Source organism: Alligator mississippiensis, chromosome 6 (genome assembly GCF_030867095.1).
Source record: "Alligator mississippiensis isolate rAllMis1 chromosome 6, rAllMis1, whole genome shotgun sequence".
Taxonomy (NCBI): domain Eukaryota; kingdom Metazoa; phylum Chordata; order Crocodylia; family Alligatoridae; genus Alligator; species Alligator mississippiensis.
In genome coordinates, this window is record NC_081829.1 from 15,975,961 (window position 1) to 16,003,619 (window position 27,659).

The window sequence follows — 27,659 nt, forward strand, 5'->3', positions numbered from 1 at the left end:
GCAGGGAGGCTGCAAGCCCTGCTGTGAGCAGCCCCAGCGCCATGGCAGGCAGCAGCTGGCCAGAACCTGCACTGGGATCCAGAGCTCCAGCTGGGGTCCATGGTGGTGGCAGCTGCGTGCACATCTTAGGGTGCACAGCAGGGGAAGGGGCCTGGGCCAGGGTTGCACTGTACCAGGCCCCTTCCCTGCCATGCATCCCAAAGCATGCGTTTATCCACCACTGCCACAGAGCTGGGTCAGGGCTCTGGACCCCAGTGCAGCTGTTTGCAGACTGCTCACCACCTGCTGTGAGCAGCTGGACCTCCATGGTGGCTGCCCCAGGCCCCTTCTCCACTATGCACTCCAAGGTGCGTGTGCAGCCACTGCCACAGAGCTGGGCCAAGGCCCTGAACCCCAGTATAGCCACTTGCATCTGCCTGCTGCAAGCAGCCTGAGCTCCATGGCAGCCAGCAGGGGCCTGTCCAGTGGCCAGGCTGGTCACAGTAGGTGGCAAACCCTGTTGCAAGCAGCTTGGGCTCAATGGTGGGTGCAGGGGCCTGCCCAGACCTGTGCTGCTTACAGCAGGTAGCTGCAAGCCTGCAAGCAGCTGCACCAGGGTCTGCCTCAGGGAGCATGATGGGCCGCACTGCCGCAACAAGAATTGGATCCTTCACGGCTTTCTGATGTCTGCCCCTGGCATGCCAACATCTTCAAAGTCCAGGTTGCAGGGTTGTTGGGCACTTTGCCCAAAAATGTTTCCTGACCCTGTTCTATTGTCACTTCAGTGTGATCCAACTCTTCAAGTCTACCTACTAGAAAGATCTGATCTGGGAATTCCTTCAATATCTTCTTCAGTAAAACCAAGGGAAAAAGTTTCATTTAGCTTCCCTGCTATGGTCTTATCACTCCTGAGTGTACCTTTTTCACCATGGTCATTTAATGGTCCCAGTGATTCTCTTGCTGGTTTCCTGCTTCAAATCTATTTTTTAAAGTTTTTATTATTGAGTATCTTTTGCAAAATGCTCCAAATTCTTTTTTATCTGCCTTATTTCATATTCATATTTGACCTCCCAGAGTTTTTATGCTTTCTTCTTTTCCTTGTTTGGGCATCCCTTTTATTTTTTTGAATGATGCCTTTTTGTCTTGGGTAGCTTCCTTAACTCTTCAGTTAAACCGTGCAGGGGTTTTATTAGACCATTTGATACCCTTTTCAATTTTCCTGGGCCTCTAATATGATATTAGTATTTTTAAACAGCTTCCAGGCTGTCTTAATGGTTACTGGGTCCCCTTCACCCAGAGAGGGGTTGAACCTTGCGCTCTCTGACTTCCCAGCACAGGGTTCTAACCAGACACAGGTCAGTTATTATCAGGGATCCAGGGTTTCTCTGTTTAAAAATCTAAAATTCTCTGAATTAAAAACCCCAAATCTGTTTTTCTGCCACTAGTGTGTGTGTGTGTGTGTGTGTATCAGTTGAACACAGTCATTACAAGAAAATAAATTCTAAATAACTATATATTTTTGTGTTTGATTTTGGTTTTTTATCAGGAAAAAACAGAGGTCCCCCTGCCCCCTTCACTCACCAGGATATGGAGTCCAGCTGTGCTTGTCCCCCTTCACTGCTTTGTGGTGATGAGCAGCCCTGATATGTTGGTGTCCTGCCCATGCTGGTGCCCCTCAGTCCCAACCCACAGGACCGCCCCCCCACCAGTCTGCTGGTGCCCATCATTCCTGATTCATAGCCCCCATGGCCCCCCCAGGGCACCTAACTCCCAACCTGCAGTCCCCTGCCCCACCCCCCTTTCCTTTCGCTGGATGGGGCTCCCAGCTGCTCTGGCTAGCCGGTCAGCAGTGCCTGAGCCCCGTGTTACACTGTGTTCACACATACAGAAGTATGCAGCTGACTGAACGTGCTCAGTAGTCCTGTGTCTGTTTACATGTCCACATTGCACATGGAATAGAATTGCAAACTGCAGAAATGTCAAAAGCTGGGTAACTGTCACTTAGGCACATAAATAATAACAGAATTCCTTCCTCCAGAACTAGCTAACTGGGCAAAAAAGAGAAAGGTCAAAGTAACTTGAGAAGAGTCAAAACAATGTTTATAACACAGCTTTGACTTGTGACTAAACTAAATTCAGAAAAGAGAGTCTGAAGTGAACTCGGGATTTTGGATTCTTTCAAGTACAGGATAGGGAATGGGTAACTTCCCCTCCCTCCACAGCACATCTGGCCAGGTATTCAGAAAACTGAGGGACCTGGGTTCTAACTCCCTTAGAGATTCAGTGGGAGATATGTATGAAACTCCCTTAGGCTCAGCCACTCACCCAATTACCAGCATGTCACTGTGCAAACCCCTGCCACACCCTGCATTGTTGGAACCTGTGCACCAAGGTTATGAATGAAACACTAGCTTGGCTTGGAAGTTCATTGCAAGAGAGACCGGAATCAGCATTGTGTATTTGAAGGGTGAGCTTCCTTTAGCTATAACTGATGCTGTTATAGGTGTTAATCTGCAGCCTGTTGGATTCATTTGGCTCACCCCCTCAGTGAGAACTTTAATAGTATGAAGATCTAGGTCTGGTAGGATGCTGAGGATTGAAAAAATAGCATATCTGCTTTTGAGGATCTGTTTTTTGCTCTTCTAAGTGGCATCTCTCACCAGTTAATGGCCAGCATTTTTATTGCTTTTGTAGTTTGCATTTACTTGAACAAGAATGGCAGCACGGGGCCTCACCTGGACAAGAAGAAAGTTCAACAGCTGCCTGACCATTTTGGACCAGCTCGGGCTTCTGTTGTTCTGCAGCAGGCAGTACAGGCCTGCATTGACTGCGCTTATCATCAGAAAACTGTCTTCTCTTTTCTGAAGCAAGGCCATGGGGGAGAAGTAATTTCAGGTAAGAACCAAGACTTTTCTCCCCTTCCTTGCTTTCAGAGCTATCCTTATTAGGAAAACTCTCTCAGTGGGAACCCTTTCCTTTTGAAGCACAGCTTCATTATGGTCTCAGTTGGAGGGACCTCTGTGCAAGAGTTGAGGGTTTTCAGCCCTGATCAGTGATACCGTATAATGTCTAAATAGGTGAGAATCCTTCCTTCAGCCAAAGGTAGAGTATGTAGCATGTTTGTGCATGTACTTCCACAGACCTACCCACCAGCCACCACGTGTCCTTTTCAGACAGTACTGTTTGGTCACCTAGTGTCCCTGTGCAGTAAATGTTATAAATAGTTTCCCCATTTTACAGATGAGGAAACTGAAACACAGATATAAAGCAGTTTATCGAAAGCTGCACAACTAATTAGAGGCAGACCTGAGATTATAATCCAGTTCTTGGTTCTTGCAAGGTCACCCTTCAGCCTTCTTTATGTTGTAGCTCCTTTTGTGTGATGCCATCTGTTTCCTCCGTCTGTAAGTGAACAGAAGAAATATTTAGCCCCAGACTGATTCCTGGCATTCAAGCCTGTTAACTGTGTTCTGCTCCAGATGCTGATGAAGTGAGCTTGGACTCACAAAACCTTATGATATGCATCTCTGATTTAGTTAGAATATAAGGTACAAATCAATCCTGCCTTTTGCCTCACTTCAGACTAACATAGCTAGCTACCTCTCTCTGTGCTTGAAAATGTCAACATGAGTCCTGGTGAGGCAGAACAGGGAGATTTCCACAGGTCTAACACAATATGCTGCTAAGTGTAAATTCTTCTCTCTTCCCTTTACAAGTGCAGCTTCACCATGTTTCAAGTCCAGGAACCATACAAATCTCTGACTAATCAGCTCCTTTCACTGACTCCCCTTCTTTACCATATCTGATGTGGGCTTTTTACTAGCTTAGCATTATTTTGCCTCTTTCTCCTCACCTCCATGCTACCAACAATGCTTGCCTTCACCCCCACCTTTATACCTTTTCTCTTGCAAAACCACTACTCTGCTCTTGAATGTAGAGGCAAGGGTTAGAGAGTGCACAGAGTGTTCCAGTTAAACCAAAGACTTCCGTTTATTCTTTCTTGTGTAGTGTTTGGATAGCTGAAATGACAACACTTAGTGGGTGACTTAGCTCAGAGTTTTCTTCTTGGCAGCCCTCCCACCTCAGCTAGAGGGGATAGCAGTGTTCTGTCTTGTCTTAGAATAGGAGAGCTGCAGTTCATGTTCCACCCTGCAGCTACATTGTTTTGCTTCTGACCTTCCAAAGATTGTCAGTCCTCCAGAAGCAGAAGGAAGTGGTGAGGGTTAGAGCGGTAGGAATTTTAGTATTTCAAATACAAAAAAAACCAGAAGAAAATTCCTGAAGCTGTTCACCCCCATTGCTCCCCCCTCCCCCCTTCTTTTCTCCTTTCGTATTTCAAGACCATGTTTATTCCAGGTACAAGGGGCACGGATTGTACTTTGCTTTTCTTGCAGTTCACCTTTAAGCTTTCCATGTACAGCCAATTCACACTCAGTGCTGGGTGCAGCAAACTGGTTCTGGCCTGTCCAAGGGAAGAGAACTCCATAGTATTTGCCAGGAGAAAGCAGTGGCTTTTGTTTGCTTTAGTCTAACCCAGTGATGCCAAGATACAGAACTGGCTGTGCAACCCCAGGTGTGGCCTCCTGCCTTTCTGTGTGTGTGTATGTGTGTGTGTGTGCGCGTGTGTATGGCAGAGGAGGGGGGGGCTTACAAGCTTAGCTGTGTTTGTTTGTCTCTAGCTGTGTTTGATCGGGAACAGCACACTCTGAACCTGCCAGCAGTAAATAGCATCACCTACGTCCTCCGCTTCCTTGAGAAACTTTGCCACAACCTGCGGAGCGACAACCTCTTTGGAAACCAGCCTTTCACTCAGAATAACCACATGCAGCACTCCCACGAGTACGACCACGACAGGTATTTACCAGGTAGGAGTTGGGGCTGGGGAGGCATTCAGGGGTCCTATTAATTCACTGTGTCCTAACCCAAGTTTTACTCTTCAGCTCAGAGACAACAGTGGTGCAAATTGCAGAGCCCTGTCTGTGGGGTTTGTTGCATATCAGCTGACATCACTCACATGCTATATGGAATGTCCTCACTTAGGATTAAAGATTCTGTGTTTTCGGACTGTAGGTTCATTCATTCTTAGTGTCTCTCTGTCTGTCTTCCTTTTTACCTTATTCCCTCCCTTGTTGCTAGTATAAAACATGTAACCTGATCTAGGAAATATATCCAATTAGGGATTAGACACTTTGCCTAGAGAAAAGTTGAAACATGCAGTATGTAGACTGAAGGTGTAACTAAATGTCCAGCATGGCTGTAACTCTTGTTCCTGTAGAAAGCACACCTAACCTCTGGTGCCAGCTTTGGAAGCTCAGCCTGCATCTAGGGCCTGGAACTCTGCTTCGGGAGTACTACTCGCAAGTAAATCATGTTTCTTTTTGCATGGCTTGTCCCATTGTGCTTAAGTGAGGCACTCAAGGCAAGCTGGTTTATATCACTGCGTGCAACAGTTACAAGGTGGTAAAGTATCCCTTAGGCTGAAGTGGTGAACCCTCAAGAGAACAAAACATATTACACCAAGGACTAAATTGTAACAACTCAGGAGGGGTAACTGCCAAATGAGAGCTACCACAGGGTGAGTGGCACAGATTGACTTTGTGTCTGCAGATTCCCGTCAGTGAAGAAAGGAAATAAGACTCTGGCTCACCCTTTGTATATCTGAAAAAGCTTGTTGTTGATTGGCCATCTTGTCTCTGTGCCCAAACTCTCCAAAGTGGCTGACTAGTTTGCTCAACAAAAGTGAAACCAAGTTCACTTTCTAAAAACTGACTGATTGTCAGACTGCACTGTGAGTGGCCTTGCCTGGGCCAGGGTTGCCAGAGGGCTGGGGCCATGTGAGACAGGGCCTGGGGCCTGGAGAGTGAAGCAAAGGCAAGGGCTGAGGCAGAGAAAGCCAAGCCCAAGCAAGTGGTCCAGGGCTGGAAGCCTACAGCCAGCATAAAGGGGAGCTAAAGCCAAGAGAGCTGAGACCTGTACAGGAAGACCAAACTGGATAAAATAACATCTGTGAGGCATGGACATGGCTGTAGGGGAGGACAGAGGCCACAAATTTAGCCTTCGAGGTGATTAGGGCCAGAAGGGTTAAAGCTCCAAGACTGAGAGACTGTGGGTGGCAAGGCCAGAACCCAAACTAGACGGGTTACAATGAGGCCAAGAGAAGAACCGTGTATATAGAGAGAGAGGAGCCAAAGCTCCCCTCCTTATTTTTAACATTGAGGCATGGCAGATGAGGCAGCAGGGTGAGACCCTGAGGGGCTGAACTGTGAGCAAGGCAGGATTAAGGCAGCCATCAGGGGGTGTCATGGCCACCCTCCGGATGTATCCTGTTCCAACATCTAAAGAGGAGCGTAGCCATTGGTGTGGGATCTGGTGGTCTTTATTAAATGTCTAAGTAGATGGCATGTAACTGAAATTAACATATTAAATTGGACACCAGAGAAGACAGAAACAGTACACTGAGACACATTGGTAACCTGGTCAGAGAGTCACAGGGTTGGAAGGGACTGCAAGACTAATCTAATTCAACTCCCTGCACAGATGTAGGATTTCTATTCTATAATCATCCAAGTTAGATAACTATCTTGTCTTTTCATATAAGTCTTTCATCCAGTGAAGAAGATTTTACAACTTTTCTAGGCTGGTTGGTCTATTTTCTGATTGTTCGTACAGTTGGAATTTTTTTTCTGAGACTTAATTTAAATTGCCTTTACTGCAGTGTTCCTTCAACTTCTTTACAGCAGCTTTTATGATATTTGAAAGCTGATATCCTCCCCTTAATCTCCTTTTCTACATACTACTTCTTTCAGTCTTCCCCTGTACAGCTTGCTTTCCCCTGTACTGCGTCTGGACAGCCAAGATGTTTACATTCTTTTTAAAATATGGTGCCCAAGGCTTCTTTACTTGCTACTCAGAAACAGAGAGAAATTGACTTTAGAATGGATTGTATAGATTTCATAGACATTAGGGCTGGAACGGACCTCATGAGATCATCTGGTCCAGCGCCCTACCCAAGGGCAGGAAGTCAGCTGGGGTCAGAGGACCCCAGCAAGATAATCGTCCAAGTGCATCTTGAATGTGTCCAGAGTAGGTGCTTGCACCACTTCTGGGGGGAGTCTATTCCAGACTCTGAATACTTGGATGGTAAAGAAGTTCTTCCTTATGTCTAGTCTAAAATGATCTTCCAGCAGTTTATGACCATTAGACTGTTTTTTCCCTGGGGGAGCCCTGGTGAACAGATGTTCTCCCAGGTCCTGATGAACACCCTGATCTACTTACAGGTTGCCACCAAGTCCCCCCTGAGCTTACGCTTAGCCAAGTTAAAAGAGTCCTGTGCCTCTCAGCCTCTCCTCATGTGGCGTGCTCTCTTGGCCTCTGATCATGTGCGTGGCTCTCCTCTGGACTCTCTTGAGCTTCTCCATGTCCTTTTTAAAGTGTGGAGCTCAGAATTGGATGCAGTACTCCAGCTGCGGCCTCACCAAGGCTGAATAAAGAAAGAGATTGACACCTTGGGTCTTGTTTGAGATACATCAGTAGATGCAAGCCAGGGTGTGAAAATGGAAGACAGCTTGCGTGACGGTGATCACAAAATGATAGAGTTTAATTTCATATGGGAAGGAGCAAGGGGAAGCAGCAAAATAAAGACACTGGACTTCAGAAAAAGACTTTAACAGACTCAGGGAAAAGGTGGGCAGTAACCCTTTGGTAGCAAGTCTTAGGGAAAAAGGAGTACTGGAGAGCTCATTGTATTTTAATGAGGCAGTATTTGAAGAAGACAGTACTTGAAGTTGGCCATATTAAGGACACAGCAGCAAACTTGACTTTATACCTTGACTTTAGCAATGCTTCCAATGCATTCTCTCACAAAATTATCACAGGTGAGCTAAGGAAGTACAGGTTGCATGAATGGACTATAAGATGGATAGAAAACTGGCTGGATCATCAGGCTCCAAGGGTGATAATCAGTGGCTTGATATCTAGCTGGCAGCTGGTGCCAGGTGTTCCAGGGGTCAGTTCTGGGGCCAGTTTTGTTCAATATCTTTATCAGTAACCTGGAAAATGGGATAGAATACACCTTCAGCAAGTTTGCAGATGACACCAAGCTGTGGAGAGTAGTAGATGGTCTGGAGGGTAGGGCTAGGATTCAGAGAGACCTAGATGAATTGGAGGATGGGTTGGACCAAAAGAAATCTCATGAGGTTTGATAAGGAAAAGTGCACTTGGGACAGAATTTAGTCTTGGGCTTATTTAGTCTGGAGAAGAGAAGACTGAGGGGGGGGATTTATTAGCAGTCTTCAACTACCTGAAGGTTGGTTCAAAATAGGATGGAGCTAGACTGTTCTCAGTGGTGGCAGATTGCAGAACAAGGAACAATAGTCTCAAGTTGCAGCAGGGGACGTCTAAATTTGATATTAGGAAAAACTCTTTCATGAGGAGGGTGGTAAAGCACTGGAGCAGGTTACCCAGAGAGGTTGCAGAATCTCCATCCTTGAGGGTTTTTAAGACCCAGCTAAACAAAGCCTTGGCTGGGATGATCTAGTTGGGGATGGTCCTGCTTTGAGCTAGATGACCTCTTGAGGTCCTTTCCATCCCTGTTTTTCTATAATTCTATGATTCTGTGATTTTTCTACGAAACTAGCCTGTGATAAAATAATGGGAAATGCAACAGGAGACTAGCCTGAGTAAACAGTTATTTTGCCAAACTCTTTAACTCAAAAAGAAATCTTACAAAAAGGTGGAAACTTGGTTATATTACTAGGGAATAATATAAGAATACCACATGGGTATGCAGGGAGAAAATCAGGAAAGGCAAGATCTATTTGAGGTGGAACTGGCAAGGGACATAAAAGGGATGCTACAAGTAGGTCCGAAATAAGAGGAAAACCAAAGGAAGTATTGGTTCTTATTGCATGCAAAAGGCAATCTAGTTATGGATGATGCAGAGAAAGCTGAAGTACTTAACTCTGCCTTTACTTCAGTCTTTACAAGTAAATTCAGCTGCCATATGCAGTTGGCAGCAAAGACAGGGAAGGAGAAAAACAGCCTAGAGTAGTGGGAGTTAGGTATTACTTACAAAGGCTAGATGCTTTCAAGGTCATGGGGCTGGACCGGATACTAAAGATAGCTGGGGTAATTGGCTATCACATTTGAGAGCTGATGAAGACCAAGTGAAGCCCTGGGTGACTAGATAAGGGTAAATATAGTACCCATCTTTAAGAAAGGAACAAAGGAGAATCCAGGAAATTACAGACCAGTCGGTCTGATCTTGATACCTGAAAAGATCCTAGACCAGATCAAGCGATCTGTTTTGAAGCATCTGGAGGAGAACAAGATAATCAAGAACAACCAGTATGGATTCACCCAGAGCAAATCATGCCTGACCAGATTGACTTCCTTCTGTGACAAGGTGACAGGTTCCGTGAATGCGGGGAGAGTAGTGAATATGATTATACCTTGATTTTAACAAGGATTTTTCCTCCATCTCCCACAACATTCTCAGTAATTAGATAAGAAAATACAGACTAAATAAAAGAACTGTCAAGTGCATACCAAACTGGTTGGATTATCATGCTCAATAGCTTAATGTCTCATTGAAAGGGGGTATGAAGTTGCGATTCGCGGGGGCCTGTCCAGGGTCCAGCATTGTTTAAAATCCTTACTAATGATTTGAATGAAGGAATTGAGTGCGTGCTTAGTAAATTTGTGGATGACAACAAGTCGGTTGGAGTTGTAGATGCTCTGGAGGGTAGGACTAGGATCCAGAAAGACCTGGACAAATTTGAGAAATATTTTGTAAACAATCAGTTGAGATGCAATAAGGATAAGTGCAGAATCCTGCACTCAGGATGAAATAATTGCATGCACAAAATACTGGCCGGGGAATGATTGGCTAGGCTGCAGGATTGCAGAGAAGGGCCTGTAGTAGTCAGTAGACCATAAACTGAATATGAACCAACAGTGTAGCATGATTGTTGCAAAAAAAGCCAACAGCACACTGGTTTTTATTAATAAGAATGTCACTTGCAAATCAGGAGAAGCAGTTCTTTCACTCTGTTTGTCTGGCACTGGTGAGTACTGAGGTACTATGTCCAGATTTGGGCCACACATTTTGAGAAAGATGTGGGCATATTAGAAAGAGTCCAACAGAGAGCAACAAAAATTACTAGAGGCCTGGGAAAATGACATGAGGAAAAGCTGGAAGAACTAGGGTTACTTAGTTTGAAGAACTTAACAGTCTTCAAATGTCTGAAGGGTGATTATAGAGAAGGGGGAGGTAGACTTTTTTTTGTTGTTATAGGGGATAGGACTAGGGGTAACTGCCTCAAGATTCAGCAGGGGAAATTTAGGTTGGATTATGAAAGTGGTCAAGCATTGGAACAGGCCACCTAGAGAAGGCATGGAATATCCATCCCTGGACATGTTTAAGAGTAGGTTAGACACTTGACTGAGATGGCTTAGTAATGATCCTGTGTTGGTTTTGGTCTACCAATCTCTCTGCTGGACTTGATGACCTAACTAGGTCCCTTTCAGCCCTATTTTCCTATCATCCTGTGATGCTCTCACTTCTCATATCAAGCTTACAGTGTCTAATTAGGAGGAGATATCAGGGGACTCCCTAGCAGTCTGTCCTGGCTCCTGTTTACAATGACTCTATTACTATAGCCCAGCGCTGGATTTACCATTTATGTGACAGCATCTGCTGACTCGCATTGAATTTATGATCCCATTTCCTTCTTGTGCTACTGCTGGGGCAAGTTTCTCCCATTCTGTATTTTTCTTTCCTGTGTATAGTACCTTACATTTATTTTTGCTCAGTTTTATCCTGTGGTCTCTAACCCAGTTCTTTGATTTGTTAGTATCTCTATGATTTTCTGCTTAGGAAATACTGGGAAGCATCATCTTTGCAAGAAATCGGGAGATGATTATTGTGGGCAGTAAGGTGTACATAAATTTACCATCTAGAGTGTGTTGAAAAAGCAGGTCTAGTTTGAAGCCATCTGTGAAGAGATCTTTCAGGATGGTTTGAATATGGCAGTAGTGATGCGTGGCTTCTACATGCAGTGCTGGGTACCTCAGCATTCAAAAGGTGCAGGCCTAGCAGAGGAATTTGGAGATCAGCAGTGATGTTTGGGAAGCTGAAGGAAATAAAAACTCTAAAAATAATTTGCCTGAATGTTGAGTAAGGGACTGAGAATTTGCTAATTATTGAAAGCAGTCAGTTATATGAAAAATATATAGACTGCAGAAACAGGAATTGTTTGAGGTAAAGAGGTCATAATTAGGATATGTTTAATCAAAGGTGATGCTGGGATAAAGCATGACCATAGAATGACCTAAAAAATTCTTAGGTTGGTTCTGTCCCTTATCTCTAGTGAAAATTGTGAAGTGAAAAAGTAAATGCTAAGAAATGAAAGATGCAGATAACTTTAAGTATACCAGGCTGGTGCATGGGGGTTGGTTGTGGGTTACTGATGACTCAGGTAGGACTGAATTTCCCAGAAAGTTTCCGTTCCTAAGTAGGGCTTGTTCTCTCTTCCTAGACAGAAGCAGTTCGTTAGACGGCACTCTGCAGGGACCAGGCCGGGGTACAAAGCGATACTCCCAAGATTCCCCTCCATACAGTGCTCCTCTCTCCCCCAAGTTACCAAAGAATGACCGTCACCCTTTGGAAGGTGAGCACAGCATCTCTTCCCAAAGCTGGCTTTTTAGAGTTACTTTTAACTCATATAGCATAATTGGATTTCTCAAACCAAATCAAACCATGGGTTCTGGAAACAGGTTTCCTGTTTCCAGCAGGAGTCACTGCCTAATTCTTCAGAGAAATGTTAAGGAAGTGTTGAACCCCAAGCTAGTCACACCAAGCTATGTGGGGTGGAAAGAATCCTTTCTGACCCCTACCATGATCATTGTAAGATTTGATTACCCCTGTTTTAGCTTCCATTGTGATATTAATGGTCAGAAAACTATCCAGTCATTTTTAGTACATCTGGCGAGCAAGGTGTCTTGGCCATACCATGACTACTTGCTTGAATGCGTTCTGCAGGTCATTAGTGCTAGAGGGAACCTGTCATCCCTGATAATCAGCATGGATTGGTGCAGAAGCAGTTTTACCGGGATTTACTTCAAAGAACCCAGCACTGATATAACTAACTATACAAAGCAACATGCCTAATCTCTTAGCTCCAGAAGACTTATCACTTCCCATACTACCAGTCACATGAGTGCTTGAAAGGATGCACCGGCTCACATTTTCAAACATAGCTGCATAGCTGCCCTCTTTGGAATTTCATCTATAAATGCATGTATGAGATGCCTGGTGTAGTTGAAGGCCTTTCCTTTTATTAGAATTTGAGGCAAAAGATTTAGGATTGTAGATGTTTGAGTTAAAAGCATTCTCAGTCAATGTTTGTGTAATGGAGTATGTTATAAATGTTACATAGCTGTTACCCACAGGTGTGCAGCTTAGTTTTTAAGTGGGTGTGAGCATCAAGTTGCATTGTTTAAAACCTTGTATTCAATAAGTAGCTGGAATACAGCCATTTGCTGTGATTAAAGATTTTAAAAGCTATTTTTAGAGTCAAATGGGACTCATCTTGCATTGCGCACTGTACTGCAGAATTTTCTTTTGCCAGTAGGTCTTCATGGAAATAGATCTTAAAGCCATACTAGTTTTGCTCACTTAATCTTTGACCAACTCTAGATTTTTACAGCAGTCAAAGCCTGAAGGCACAAGCTGTATGCTGTGGCTTCAGAAAATGCCCCAGGTAATAGGAATGATAAGGATGTAAGCCTGCACAGATGTTTAGTCACTAAAGCAACAGCCTTGAGAAAACTGTGGGCTAATTTATGATTCCAAGAGTGCAATCCTCTAATACAAGAGAATTAAGTTCTTGTTTATGCTGAAGAATTGTTGCCAGCCAGCACAGTTGCCTTTGACCCAGTGCCAAATGCACTTTAGCTATAACCAGAGTTGCTGAAACGGTGTTAAATTTCAGTCAACACTTGCAGCTATGCTCTCTCGAGCTCCAGCTCAGTTTGCAGTGTATGCAAAGTCTCAGGAAAGCTAACAGTTTCATTGCTCAGGTGGCTCTAGTTTGTTCCTGCTAAGCACAGATATCAAGCTATCTTTTTGTCAACTCAAATTATTTTTAAATAGTTTTTTGCTTTTTCCAACTGGGAGGACAGCTTCCTTGTCTGTGGACAGACCTTTGACTGGTTTTTACAGAATGACTCCCTTTAATAAGAATGTAGTGCTGTCTGCACTATACAGCATTGTGTCTTCAACATAAAAAATGGTGTTTTTACCCAAGCTTGCCAGCTAGGCGAAATATCTTGGCAAAGACAGGATCATTTGTAGTTTTATATAATTTAGCAGTTCAAGTTACAGCCTACACAGGAGCCTAGTCTTTGAATTGACCAGTAAACTCATGTGACAGGTACAAACTATTCTCCTTTTTAAGCTTTTTCCTTTAATTAGTGAACTCAAATTAACATTATTTTGTGGTGAAGACAGGCCCTATATTAAGAAAGATCATATTTGCTAAGCAAATATACAGCCAACTACAAGCAGACCAAAAAGAGTTTCCTATACAGTACCACTAGTCTTTTCCTGATGTGTATTTTACACACTCCAAAATTCAGGAATGGATCTTGTAATTCATAAAATTCCCTTAATATATTTTGAAATCAATCGGTCTTCTCTGCTAGTTCACTGTAATACACTACTGAATCAGTTCTTGGAGATAACTGACAGAAGTTTTCATTGGCTTCAAAATTCACCTTGTTAGGAGAACCATCTTATCCCTTATTCTGAATCCTTAGTTGCTAGTTTTGAGTTGTTGACCTTGCCTAAATTCTTGGGAGCCTCTTAAGTGTTGTAACCCATGGTAGAATTTTTTCTCTAGAATATGTTCAATGTTGTGCAGAAGTTATAAATCCAGTAATTAATTGTTCTTGCCTCTGACCTTTCAGCCTAGGATGAATGGAAACTCCATTGGTTTTAGGTATCTAAAATCCATTAAAATAATAAGTTCAATACCTGCTTGGTCTTAAAGAACAAAACCCAAGTGTACAGCTCTCTATTGCACTAGATTAGTGGTTCTCAACCTTTTTAAGGTCAAGGCACCCCTAGATAAACTCAAAGTACCCCTTGGTGCTAGATCTTAGCTTTCACTCGTTTTTTGAGTATGGAAAAATAATTGAGTAGTACTTCTGTTGCAAAGAACTCAGAAGCCATAACAAATTAGAATGCTTTTGATGCTATGGATTCCTATTTGAAACTTCTGGGTTATGAATCATGTGTAGGTATTTACATGCCTAACTCCTAATATTGAATGGCATGCTTGAAAAGATCTTGTCATCCTGATTGAAAGTCAGTGTACTAGATTTTGCAGAATGCCCTGCATTTCAGCTGAATCAAGTTGTCTTTTCTGCTGCACCACCAAGAAAAGTAGCATTCCCAGTCTACCTTTAACCACTAAATTATCTTTCATCCTAACCTGAGGGAAAGGACCCAGGATTCCTGATCTCCTTGACTTTGTACTGTTCTTTAACAATTAGTCAGCTATCCCAGCACAGAGTCTGTCAACTTCCATTCCATCAGGATGGTAAATATAGAAAATAAGAGAAATACTTACTTTTGTAGCCTAGGCAGCATTGGCACGTTCTGGGGATCCAAAGTTCCAGTATTTTAATTTTGGTGGTAATCCATATTTCCATGTGATGGAATTTGTTTTTCCAGTTCTCTTCTTTAATAAAACGGTTCATTTGTTTTGCCAACTGAGAAAATAATTGTCAATTATAGTGTGATATGCAACACAAGCCCAGAAGCTCTACTGTTCAGACACTGATTATATTTGTCAAGTTGGCATGTTTGTAGGCTGAGGGGTGACTGAATGCTGTGCCACTTCAGTGCTTCCTGACCAGTGAAACTGGTCTTGGCATACTTGAAGAATTTCTGGTCAGAATATTTTATTTTTCAAAGAGCATATTGAATTCTTTGCTGGGTAAGAACTATTTGAACTTTCCATAGTAGCCATTGTTACTAACTTTGACATGATAAAGCCTTTAGAGAGTCCAGACACCATACTAGGCACCAATGAGCCATATCCCTGGCTGGTGACCATGAGTTGTATAATTGCCTCAGCCTGTGTGAATAATAAAAACCATATCTAAAAGGCAGGGCAGGAAACTAACTGGTTAGAGAGGCATGTAATTTTTGTAGGCAGTTCCACTGACCAGGAGGCACACCTTAAGGATCTGGCACAGGGAGTTACAATACAATCTAGACTTGGATCCTCCTCCGACCTGCTACAATACCAATCATTGTTAATGACCTCCACTCCTCCTGGAAAATAACAACCATCTTGAGATGGTAGCCATTGGGAGACAACCCTGTCTCGGCATCTTCAGCATCGGACTACCTAACTCTTATTCTCACCAAGGTACCAGACCTTGCTTCAGACCCAGATGCCAGCTGTTCCTCATTATCAACACAGATCACATAATCATTGAACCAAATAACATTATAGCATCTGCAGTTTGTCTGCACATCTACCATCACTATATATGCCACCATCTGCTTATAGTACCCCTCTGCTATCTGCATTGGACAGCTGCCATTTTTTGGTGTGGAGATGCTGATACATGAGACGCTCTAGGCACTTTAATTAGAGCGGCTCTTGAAGCTGCCCTAATTAAAGCACCCCCGCAACTCCCAGGGCACCCGTATATACGCCCATAAATACTAATTCATTCAGAGAAGCATAAGTTTCATCAGGTGCTGTCACTTATGAAAATGTGTTCCTCTCTGAACCCGTTAGTCTCAATGTGCCACCCTGGCTAACTTTCTGCCTAACAAAATCAATCAGAGAATGATGTATTCCACAATTTTGCATGCAGGTTGGTTTCTGAAGTTATATTGTTTAAGGACAGCTACTTTGAGGTCAGGAATGGAGTGTCCAGGGAAGTTAGTGTTTTGCCATGGACTTTTACATGTTTTTGGAACTGATTTTAAATTGGTATCCAAATTCATTCTTTTAGATTGGGCTTGTCCATCTGGTCAGTGTAGATTGCAGAAGGGCAGTGTAAACAAGTGATGGCATATATGACATTGGTAGAGAGTGAAGAAGGTGGATGAGTCCCAGATTTGTATTTTGTCTTATTTGGTTCAGTGATCATAAAGTCTGTATTGATGAGAGAGCACAGCTGGCTCTGGGACTATAGCAAGGCCTGGTGACTTGGTGAGAATTGGAGTTTCAAGTAGTCAGTGACTGGATAGACTTTTTGAGGTTGGGAGGCTGTCTGTAAGCCATGATAGGCTTGTCCCCCTAGACTCCCTTGAGACGGTCATCATTTTCCAAGAGGGGCTGGAAGTTCTTAATGATATGTCCAAGGTGTTAAAGCCAGGGGCTGTAGGTGACAACCAGAGGGATTCTGTTGTCGTTATCATGGATAGGGTTAGTATTTGTAGCAGGTCAGAGTGAGGTTTATATTTGGCTGTGTTGATTTGAGTGGTATGGTTTTGGGATTGTATTGTAAGTGTAGGAAGCCCTGTTCTAAATCCCTAAAATGTGCATCCCAGTCAGTAGGATCAGAGCAGATATAGTTGTAATGTAGAGCTTGGCTGTAAACAGTGGGTCTAATGATATCCTTCAGATGAATGCTGGTGGCTTGGAAGTAACTGTAGCAGTTGGTTGGTTTCTGATACAATATAGTGGTGATAGGCAACTTCAGTATCCAAGGAATGAATTTACTGTACGGAGTATTCAAGTGTCAGTTTGATGAAGGGGTGGAAGTTATTAAAGTCCTGGTGGAATTTCACTCAACATTTCTTCCCATGTTTTCTACAAGTCATCAATGTACGTTAAATATACATAAGGGTGAGAGGGCAGCTTTGGAGGAAGAAGACTTTGAGATCTGTCTGTTTCAGGCCATCGGGCAATGTGCGGAGAGGGGCGGGACTGCTGGAGCGCCTTGGCCAGCCAGAGGTGTGGGACATTCGCGGAACTCAGCCTACAGAAATGGCAACCAGCCTCTCCCCCCTGAAATTGGCTGGCCACCTCCTCAAGTTGGGTAGACCCCTACTTATGGCTTGCAATCCTACTTTATGAGGGATGTTGTTACTTAGTAGGTGCTTAGTGTTTTCTTGTCATCAGGTCTGCTCATAGGTTTTAAGGCATGACTACCTTGTGCTGATGTTTATGCCATACATGCTAATACTGTTTTTATATTGCATCAACATTTCATCTAGCACAAGTACTGATTTCCACTGCATACTGGGCCTGGGACCCTACATATGCCTGCTCTTGGGGTTGTATGATTTTCATCTCAGGTAGTGGAAGGCCCACATGAGATGACAGTTTCTCAGGCATCTTTCCTGAGTTTTTTTTCCAATTAGGATGGTTTCTTTTAGCTAGCTAAATGTAGTGCAAGAAAGTTCTCTCTTTGAAATCCCAAACAGTTCACTTCTAGGAATGTCTCTACCCTTATATATGGAGGATTCAACAAAACAGGCCAGGTTTAAGGAACACATTACTTGTAAAATATGTTTTCCAGTCTTATTGCCTTTGAAGCTTGAGATTAGGGCATTTACTTGACTAATTCTCATTCTGCCTTTAACTTGCCACTGGATCCATGGACTAGGAGTCACAGCTCTAGTCTGTAATGAAAGAGACTGTAAGAGCTTCCTGACCTTAAAGCCTTTTACCAAAGGAAAAAATAAATCAAAAAGCAGCTTCTGAGTCAGCCATACAGCATTGATTGTGTCCCATCAAATAATTCTTTCTTAGCTCCTCCTCACCTTCCGAGGTCTATAAGAAGGAACTGATTGAGGTCATGATGGAAAGAGAAAAGGTGTTAAAATAACTCCTAAGGCTGCCTCTATTGTTTTGGATGTGGTTGCTTAATTCTCAGATCCAGCTGCTGCCATGAAGCAGTGGATTGGCTATAGTGTTCTGGACTGTTCACAGAAGATGGAATATCTTCAGTTTGAAAGTTTAGGTCCTTCACAGATAAATCATTAGAGAAGGTGAGATTCACCTATTGAGTAGGTGTCTGTTCACACAGTCTCACACTTGGAAGTGCTCAGCCCCCAAGCCTCTAACCACAGGTTTTAATTCAGCAGTACTCATGGAATATACTCCTTCCCCTCCCCTGAACTCTTCCCCTTCATTGCTGAACCAGAAAGATAACTGAGAGGAGGCTCCATATCTCCTGTAAACTGCCTAGCTTATTTAGTACAATTTCTTATTAGCTGGCTCTTGAGGTCTTTATTTAGGAACATGCAACTGGAAGGGGCCTCCTGGGTCATCAGGTCTAGTCCCATAAATTCACAGGTAGTCATTTACCTCAGGCATCCCCAAAATCCCCACATCAAACCCTAATACAACAACAAAGCACAATATCCAAAATACCAAAGACTTCTTAAATTTGGCATATTTTTAACCTGTCCATACCTCAAAACTTTTCTTTCTGGATCTTTTCTGATTGCCCTTTTATTTCACCTTTTTTTCCCTAAAAAACCTTAGTCTCTCTCTCTCTCTCTCTGGACTGCTTGCTCTTTCTGCCCTTTTGAGGGGCTTCAGAATAATTGCTCCCTGTATACACCTTTTTTTTTTTTTTTGGCAGTGCCACACAGCACTCCTATTTTGTTGCCTAGTGCTCCCAAGCAGATTACCTTCCATTACGCTTCTTTGTTTCAGCTGTCACATCTTTGCTTTTTTTCCCTCAATTTATTGGAAGATTCTTTCTTCTTTCTTTTGCTTTGTCCTTATTGTGGATCTTCACCTAAAGCATTGGGCTTCCAAAACTACACTTCCTGTGAAAAGCTTTTCCTACTTCTGACTCCCATGCTAGGTTGTTTCTACTGTCTTTGGGGATCTTATGCCTAACAAGGGCAGCATTTATCAGTACTTTGAGCCCAGAGCAAGTTGAAAGCATAAGATGTAGCCCCATGTGTTCCTGCTTAATAAATCCTTTGGAGCCCTCTGTTTCACCTTAGGAACATGCAGCACCCCATAAAATGATAATACCTATCGTTCCAGCTCTGAGATGTCCCAGTCATGCAAAGATCGAGAGGAGGCCAGAACCAACCCTCCCTGTCCCCCCTCACAGCTCTGAGGGAGTATCCACAGACTCTTGTACAGCCTCAGAACATTTCCCTCTCATTCATCCCTGCCGGATGCAGGGAGACATTGCTTTAATGGAGCTTAGTTCTGAGTGCGAGCCACTTCCAACCTGGCCCAGACCACCACAGGTACAGCTGCAGCCCACGCTCCCTCTCACTGGTCCCTGCCGATTCTACTACTTCTTGCTGCCTGGCTGCCACATGAGCAAAAGCTCCCTGCTGTCAAAATGCTGCCAAAGCCCCCCAGCTCCATGGGCCAGATTAATGGCTTCATAGGATACAGGTTGCCAGCCCATTTTGGGTACCACATCCAGTAACGTAACTACAGTGCGGCAAACAGGCTCCTGCCCTGAGAACCAAAGAGGAAGGAATGCCAAAATAACAACTTCCCAAGACCCTGCACAGCCACTATAGTACAGTATGTATCTGAGGAACTGTCCATGCAGCCTCAGCAGCTAGGCTTGCACAGGGAACCAGGCCTTCGCACCCCAGCACAGTACCAGACTGCATGTGGAGAGCTGGCACCCTCCATGCAGCAGGAGGTGTCCACAGAGATCTGCACCTCCACAGCTGGCAATGCAGCAGGAGCAGGGTATATGTGGAGAACCAGGAGCCACCCATGGAGCAGACAGTGTGTCAGGCACTACCCCTTCACTCCTGGTAATTGCAGCAGCAGCAGTAGCAAGCTGCCTGTGAGGAGCCAGAAGCCCTGTGTGCAGCAGGGAGCATGTGCCAAGAGCTGTTCCTCCATCCCTGGTTGTTGCATCAGCAGCAGGCTGCCTGTGGGGAGCTGGAAGCCTTTCATGAAGCATGTAGGGAACTGCCCCTTCCCACAGCCCAGCACAGCATCAACCATACAGGGGGAGAGACCTAGGTCCCCAGCTCTAGGTTGCAGTATCACCTATAAAGCAGGGAGCCACCCCCATACTCCAGCAGCCCCTGTGTGAAAAGCCAGCCCTGAGGCAGCAATTCCAGGCAGAAAGTACCAACAACAGCTCTTGGAAGAAATCAGTTATTTTGCCATCAAAAGTTTGAGAGTAGCCTAGTCCTTGTCACTGTGAGATCAGCTCCCTTCTTTTATAAATTACAGCTGCTGCATGTCTAGCTGGGAATTCCCAGCCCCAATCTCCATTAGCTCTCAAGGAGACTTTGAGAACATTTACTCTGTGATTAATGTGTTGCAAGAGGTAATGTTGGAGACTTCTTCACTAACTACTACACCCCTTGCTTTTTTACAAGCGGTTTTCTACGTACTGTGACCAATAATAATACACTGGTATAAACATGATAAGCAGTTTTCAAATGTAAGCACTTAAGAAAAGGTCTCTGCATTTCAACCTTGGATTCCCATTTTCAGTGTCCTAGGTGTTCATGTGCAGCCAGATGAAGAATTAGGTAGCTCCACTTACGCCCAAGCTACACATCACATATATTACACAACTAACTGGTTAATTGCACAATAAATTTAAACCAGCCATATGTGCAAAGTAATTGTCACACAATAAAAATGACTGTCCCGCTATAAAAACAGCCAACCAGCTACAAAGTTAGTGCTTGAAAATGTGTAACACCTCTGTAGCTGATTTCTGTCTAGCTTTAATTTGAATGTGTAGTGGGGCTCTTGAGTCTTGCCATATATTGTAGCTAGCTGCTCTACCTTGTAATCCTTGTGTTCAACCCAAGTGATAGCTTTTCTCTCAATTCAGAGCATATTTCATACTTCGGAGAAGAGAAGAAACAATATAATGAAACAGTTGTAGTAGGCAGGGATTTGAATGTGCCTGTCAGGGAAGTGATGAAGGGAAATTACTAATTAAATTGCCATCATTGTCCCCATCAACTATAGGCTTAATAATGTCACCAAAAAAATCTGGAGTTCCTTATCATAACAAAAAATATTCACTAAGAGGAAATGCACAAACAGTCTTATTATTATAAATAATTTTATTTTGTGTAGTTTCATAGTGCTTAGGGTCAGAAGGGACCTAAACAGATCATCAGGTTTGACCCCCAGTATCTTCCACTGTTGAGCACAAAATAGTCAAGCATATGTGTTGAATCGTAAATGATTTTTTACTGACAGCATCTCCACTCAGGGTGCCAAAATTGCTAGTTATACCTCTGACCACATCCACCTCCAGAACTGAATCAGCATTTATATCACTCAAGGTCCATTTCCCCCTCCTACTTTGGGAGTAAGATTCTTCATGCCTTCTATTTCATGGTCTCTTCTTTCATGCCTGGATACTCCTCCACAAGAGGAGGAGGTGAGAGTTGTCTCTTTTTCTCACTGGTGACCATGCCTCTCTCTGACAGCAAACTGTCAGGGTTATAGCAATCCATCTTGAGTAAGAGGTCAAGGATTTAGTTCTCTCAGTTGTTCCTTGTCTGTGTAGAGTTCTCTGAAAATGGACTTGTTTGTGATGGACCAAAACAGAATGTATGTGCTCTTCTGTTCCAGGACCAGTTTCAGTCTCTGCTCTAGCCCTCTTTCCCATGTTCTCCTGTTACCAGGGTAGAAGGCATCTGTTGCATATCTTTCCCCAGTAACATTGATGCCACAGGTAATCATGAATGTGGAGCAGGGCTGTGGAAAGGTCATCCTGATAAGTACTAGCCTGGCCCAGAAGAATACAGTTTCAGGATCTATACTTACCCATCTCCTTCTGCTTCCCCTCTGTAACCTGCTACTCCATAACAACAGTGGAATGTTTCACCCAAACTTGTGCTTGTTTCATTTAACCATTTGGATGCTGGATAGTTCTCACAGGTAGAACTACAGCTCTCACAGCTGTTCCACCTCTGGCAGGAATGCTCTGATTCACAGCAGGAAGGTTCCAGTACATAACTAGTAGGCTTGTGCAAAGCAGCAAGTATTTGATTCAGATTCAAATTCGGCTGATTCGGAGGGACAGTGATTCGATTCAGTGATTCGGATCACTGTCCCGATCCAATTCGGCCGATTTGGATTCAGAGATTCGGCACCGATTCTGAGATTTGACCATAGACTATAATGGGGAATCACTAAAATACCTATAACTTTGTGATTTTTTTTGCAGATTCAGATGAAAACAGAAGGGACGGTAGCCCCTTCTGAGGGTCTGAAGCCTGCCAAGTTTCAAGGAGATAGGTGCAGGAGTTTCTATGAAAGTGCACCTCAAACTGTTGAAAGCAAAATGCATATCACTTGTGTGTATTAAGGCAGAGCGGGATGAAAGCAGCCAGGGATGGTAGCCCTCGTGCAGGCATGAGGCCTGACAGGTTTCAGGCAGAGTGGTGCAGGAGTTTCTGTGAAAGACCACCTCAAGGTTCTGAAAGCAAATAAAAAAAGCAAACAGGTGCAGAGTGAGAAGGATGGAACTCACTCCATCTGCACGTGGAGCTTGGGGACCCCCAGCAGCAGGAGGTTCACCTTCAGGAACACCAGCTGCTCCACCAAACTAGGATACAAGGAGGTGCAGCGGGGTGTCACATCACCAGCAGTGCTGAACACCCTCTCGCTCGGGATGCTGGTCAGTGGACAGGACAGGTGTTCCTGGGCAGTAGCCAGATCCTGCCACAGCTGGATGCGGGTTGCCCAGTAGGTCAAAGGGTCACAGTGCAGTGGTTTCACATCCTCAGCAAGATAGGTAGCCACTGAGCCCTCCGCACTATCTGCCTGTTGGTGGCATCTGGTGCCTCTGGACCCCAACATTGAAGCCATGCCCTTGGCCCACATTGGCGGTGGCAGTGGTTTAGGAGATTGGTTTGTGGTTGGTGTACTGGCACGGGAAAGTGGATCCTCCTCTTCCACATCCCCCGGCCTCTGCCCTTCTGCCTCCCTGACTCTGTTCACCAGCATCTCCGTCCAGTGATCAAGAGTTTTGCTGCTGCAGATGCTCCTCTTCCCCCTCGTGTTGCACATGCCCGCCAGCATGTGGAGCATACTGAACCGCAGTGAATCCAGCTGTTTTTGATGCCCTCCTTCAGCTGTTTCACCAGTGCCTACAACTCTGGTGAAAGTGGCTTGCCCCAGCCAGGAACATTAATCCCCTAGAACTTCTCTATTTCATTCTTAAACTCTTTCACTATGGGGATCACCTGGCTAAAGAGGGCATTGCCAGCACTGGGGCTTTCGGTGGCCTCGTGGAATGTCTTGAGGACCACCAAGATCTGGGAGATGGTATCTCACTCTGTTTTGTTAAGGGGACCACTGATCCCAATCTCCTCGACCAAGGCCGTCTTATGAATGGCCTTCTGTTGCTTTACCAGCATCAGGTATGTGGAGTTCCATCGAGTCTCAACATCCTGCATGATTTTGAGCTGTGGGATGCTCAGCTCTGACTGTCCCGCAGCATCTGGCCCTCCTTTATGCTCCAGTGGAAGTAGCCTGCCACCTTCCTGCATTTTGAAATAATCGGCTGTTAAGTGATAGCACTGTCACCAAGAGCCCTGTCCCCCTCCAAGGTATCCCTGACTACAAGGTGGAACTTTTGTGCCACACAGTGGATGCCAACAAAGTTGGCATCACACACAACCTTGACCATATTGGCCCCATTGTTGGTGACTACGAACCCGCGGGTGAGCTAGCCCTATCCAACGAGCTAGCCCTGCACAATGTGGTTCATGGCCACCATGATCTCCCTTGCCATCTAGGACCTATCCATCACCTCAGCTTGAAGGAGAGCCCACCGACATGCTGACTGGTCACACCAGTGGCCTGTGAGGGAGAGGTAGGCATGGTCTGCACCCCAGCTGCTCCAGATGTCCAAGGTGAAGTGCAAGCTACCTGCAGACCTGCCTTCTGCAGCTCCTCCCTCAAGTACTCCCTGCATGCGTCATACAGGGAGGGCACCACCATCCTGCTAAAGGTTGTGCATGCGGGCACTTGGTAGGATGGAGCCATGAGTGCAATAAGCTGCCTGAACCCTGGATGCTCAGCAAAGGAGAAGGGCTGGCCATCCAGAGCAAGCATCTCCCCAGTGCTCTGGGTGACCTTGCCCGCCCTTGCAACGCACCCCACTTTGTCTCCGCCTTTCCCCCACTGGTCCAGGGTGGCCTGCCTCTGCTTTGGGGGGATGGGGTCTTTGGAGTGATGGGGGGACTTCCCTTTGGGTATGCTCCCATTGGTGCCAGGCTGAGGAGGAACAAGGACAAGGGGGTGCTGCCTCCTAAGATGCAGCAGTATTGCCCTGCTGGCAAAGTGTTTCACATCCTTGCCCTGGCTGATCTGCCTTTTGCAGTGCTGGCAGGTAGCAAACCTGGGATCATCTGCCATCTCAAAATGATCCCACACAACACTACCCACCTGCTTCTGGGTTGAAGGTGGGGATCCTGCTTTATCCCCCTTCTCACCAAGCAGAGGCACAACAACAGGAGAAGCTGAGCCACCTGCCCCCACAACCTCCTCTGAAGTGCCTTCCAGAGAAAGAGACCTGCCTCTAGGGGAACTTTGAGGGGTGTGGAGCACAAACACATTCCCCCTCCTTCCCTAGAATTTCCTTTACTATGGCCTGAGCTCCTCTGCTTCCAGATTCAGCTCCTCCTCTGGCTCTGGAAGGCTCACGCTGGGAACCGAAATTGGGGTGGAGACTGTCATGCTGCTGCTGGTTAGTGGTGCTAGTGCAGGCACTGCTACCACAACCTTGCTCCCACTAGCAGCAGAAGACTCACCGCTGCCAGGAGAGGGAGTGCGCCTATGTTTGGGGCAGGGGGAACTTGCAGCTTTCCCTCTGCCCCCTCTCCCTCCTCTGCCAGAAGACCTGGCACCTGCCTTTCCAGCATGCTGTTTGGTGTGCTGCAAAATGTGTGCATGTCTGTAATATATGTTGTGCTTTCGTGCACAGTGATGAGACAGCTGTCAGGGAAAACGCAAATTTCTTTTTGTGGAGGGAAAGAATCAAGGCAGACTAACAAGAACAAATAAAAGGATTTTGGGGGAAGAATAAATTGAAAGGAATGAATAGGAATAACAATAGGGATTGTAGGGAAGGGTAAGTAGGAAAGGATTGGATACAATTTACAAGAGGAGAGACTAACTAGCAAGAAGCTAGATAGCAATCCAGAGCCTTTTAGACTCTGCTGCTCCAAGAGAGAGATGGCTCATAAAAGGCACAGATCCATTCAGACACAGCTTGATATGTTGTTTCTATGTCCCTCCCCCAGAGCACTGTGATTGGAAGGGAACTCGGAGAAAGATCAGTCACTGGCCAGCTACAAATGTCAATATCAGCAGTCTTTCCCCGTCTCAGCCATTTCCATATATGAAAGATCACCCCATCCCCTTCCTTCTTCTCAGTTTCTGTTTCCTGCAAGCCTTCTGAATCTCTCTGAATCGTTTTGGAGGCTTCTGAATCGATATGGACCTTTTAATGGGTCTCCCGATTCAATCTGGGTTTGGAGATCCAGTGTCAGTCATTTCTGCCAAGAAGTCACTAAGAGTCAAGCTGTGATAGTGCATCCACCGTCTACAGCTTTCCATCTCTACAAATTAGTTGCCTGTACTTACCTCCCATTCCTGCAAAACGTGATTTTCAAGTTCCATTTAGTCAGGAAATTCCTGTGCTATTCTTGTTCCTGAAGGTGGTGTTTCCCATGTTGAGACCACTAGCATACTACTTACTCAAAACCAAACCTTTAAAAGGTCTTAACGTTTGTCTGTGGCCATAGCCAAGAGATCTAGGGGATCAGCTGTTTTCTCTCCAAGACTATCCAGTTTGTGGTAGGCTCTGCTATGTTTTGGCTGAGAGATCTCCCCCTGGTTTGAACGTTGTCTGAGAAGTAATGCTACCTCTGAATCCTTGTTACAAGGGGTCTCCATAATAGGTATCTTCAGAGAGGCAGCATGGAGTTCAGCCCACACTGTCACTGAACACCATTGTGGAAGTCTCCTGGAGTGACATACCATCTGTGGTAGAGCAGTAATTGACTCTGTTTTTTTTCCTGAAAGACTTCCAAGTTTCTTCCCCAGGTATTTGTGGGGACTGCTTTGAAGTCACTCACATGTGAGCATGTGTGGAGGTCTTGGAGTGAGGAGCTCTTTGAGATGTGCTGTCCATAGGCACTTTCAAGCCACGCACCCTCTTTCTTTCCCCCCTTTCTCAGAATGTGTCTCTGGAAGGATCTCTGATATTCTGTCCTTTATCCTCTTGATGCAGGAAGGAGTCTGAGGGGAGGGCTTGTAGCGGCCATCAGGGTACTGCTAATGTAACAAAGTCTCCAATGAGAGGCTCAGGGGTTGAGCACATCCACATGTAAGGATGTATGCGTGGACAGCACATCTCAAAGCACTCCAGTAACTGGTAAGTAACTTCCTTTTCTCAATCCACTTTGAAGTCCTGTCTGTTTACCAGTTGCCCTCCAACCATAAATGGCTTTTAGATACTCAGATTGTTTCAACCTACTCAAGTCCGTAGTGAATAGAAATAGATGCCTCTGACACCATTTTTTTTTTTGAAAGGCAAGAATCTAACTTCTTCCAGGTGATCCTGCTACCTTTGGGGACTTCCTAAAATGTCAGATACAACAGAACATTCATTGAAGTCCTAAATCCACTACCATGGTTTTATCCCTGTTTGTGCTGCTTCCTACAGAGTGTGTTTTCTCCCTCTCTGCTGGCCCAAAGTAGAAACTGCCTCTGATAGGAGCATGATGGTTAACTTGAATGGTTTCTGCCATTCAGTGCAATCAAACCATCTCCTTTACCCACTTACTTTCAAAACAACAGTTCTGTGATTGCTGGCAGCCCATTCTGTTCAGTGGGGCCAGCCTTTTCGGCAGGCATGCTACGAAGTAGCCCCACATAGCACTCTGATCCCCTTCCTCTGTCCGATCTACTGCGTTGCTTTCTGCTTCCTGCCCTGTACTCTCTGCCCAGTCTCCTGTTCTGCTTTCTCCTTCCTGCACTATCTGCCTTTCTCCTCCCTGATCTGCCCCATGCCACACAGAGATTGTCCATGCCACTTGTGGCACTCATGCCACAGGTTGGCCATTCCAGGCTTAGAAGCTGATAGGATCTCCTCCATATACCATTTAACTACTTCAAGGTACTCCTATTATTTCTTTAATGCAAAAAGAATGTGAAGCTCTGGCTCCTAGTTTCATAGTTTCATAGTTGGTAGGGTCAGAAGGGACCTGAGCAGATCATCAAGTCTGACCCCTTGCCATGGCAGGAAAGAGTACTGGGGTCAAACGACCCCAGCAAGGTGTTCATCCAGCCTCCTCTTAAAGACCCCCAGGGTAGGAGCCAGCACCACTTCCCTTGGAAGTTGGTTCCAGATCCTAGCCACCCTGACCATGAAGTAACACGTCCTGATGTCTAGCCTAAATCTACCCTCTGCCAGCTTGTGACCGTTATTCCCTGTCACTCCTGGGAGTGCTCGGGGGGAACAGGGACTCGCCCAATGCCTGCTGGTCCCCCCTGATGAGTTTGTAAATGGCCACTAGATCACCTCTCAGCCTTCTCTTGAGGAGGCTGAACAGGTTCAGGTCCCTTAGCCTCTCCTTGTAGGGCCTGCCCTGCTGCCCCCTGATCATGTGCGTGGCCCTCCTCTGGACCCTCTCCATGCTATCCTCATCC

At 45.1% G+C, this 27,659-nt stretch overlaps 1 protein-coding gene across 9 annotated transcripts in view; it reads left to right on the top strand.

The window, feature by feature from the left end:
• SCMH1 (Scm polycomb group protein homolog 1) overlaps nt 1–27,659 on the top strand; it is a 149,957-nt gene that overhangs the window by 105,345 nt on the left and 16,953 nt on the right. For 7 of the 9 annotated variants that reach the window (XM_019489037.2, XM_006259451.4, XM_019489050.2 and 4 more), the window contains 3 exons: nt 2,674–2,874; nt 4,659–4,844; nt 11,517–11,648. In XM_019489037.2, coding sequence (XP_019344582.1) covers nt 2,674–2,874; nt 4,659–4,844; nt 11,517–11,648 — 519 coding nt within the window. The remainder of the gene's footprint in view (nt 1–2,673; nt 2,875–4,658; nt 4,845–11,516; nt 11,649–27,659) is intronic. The other 2 variants (XM_019489047.2, XM_059729653.1) reach the window with 2 other exon arrangements.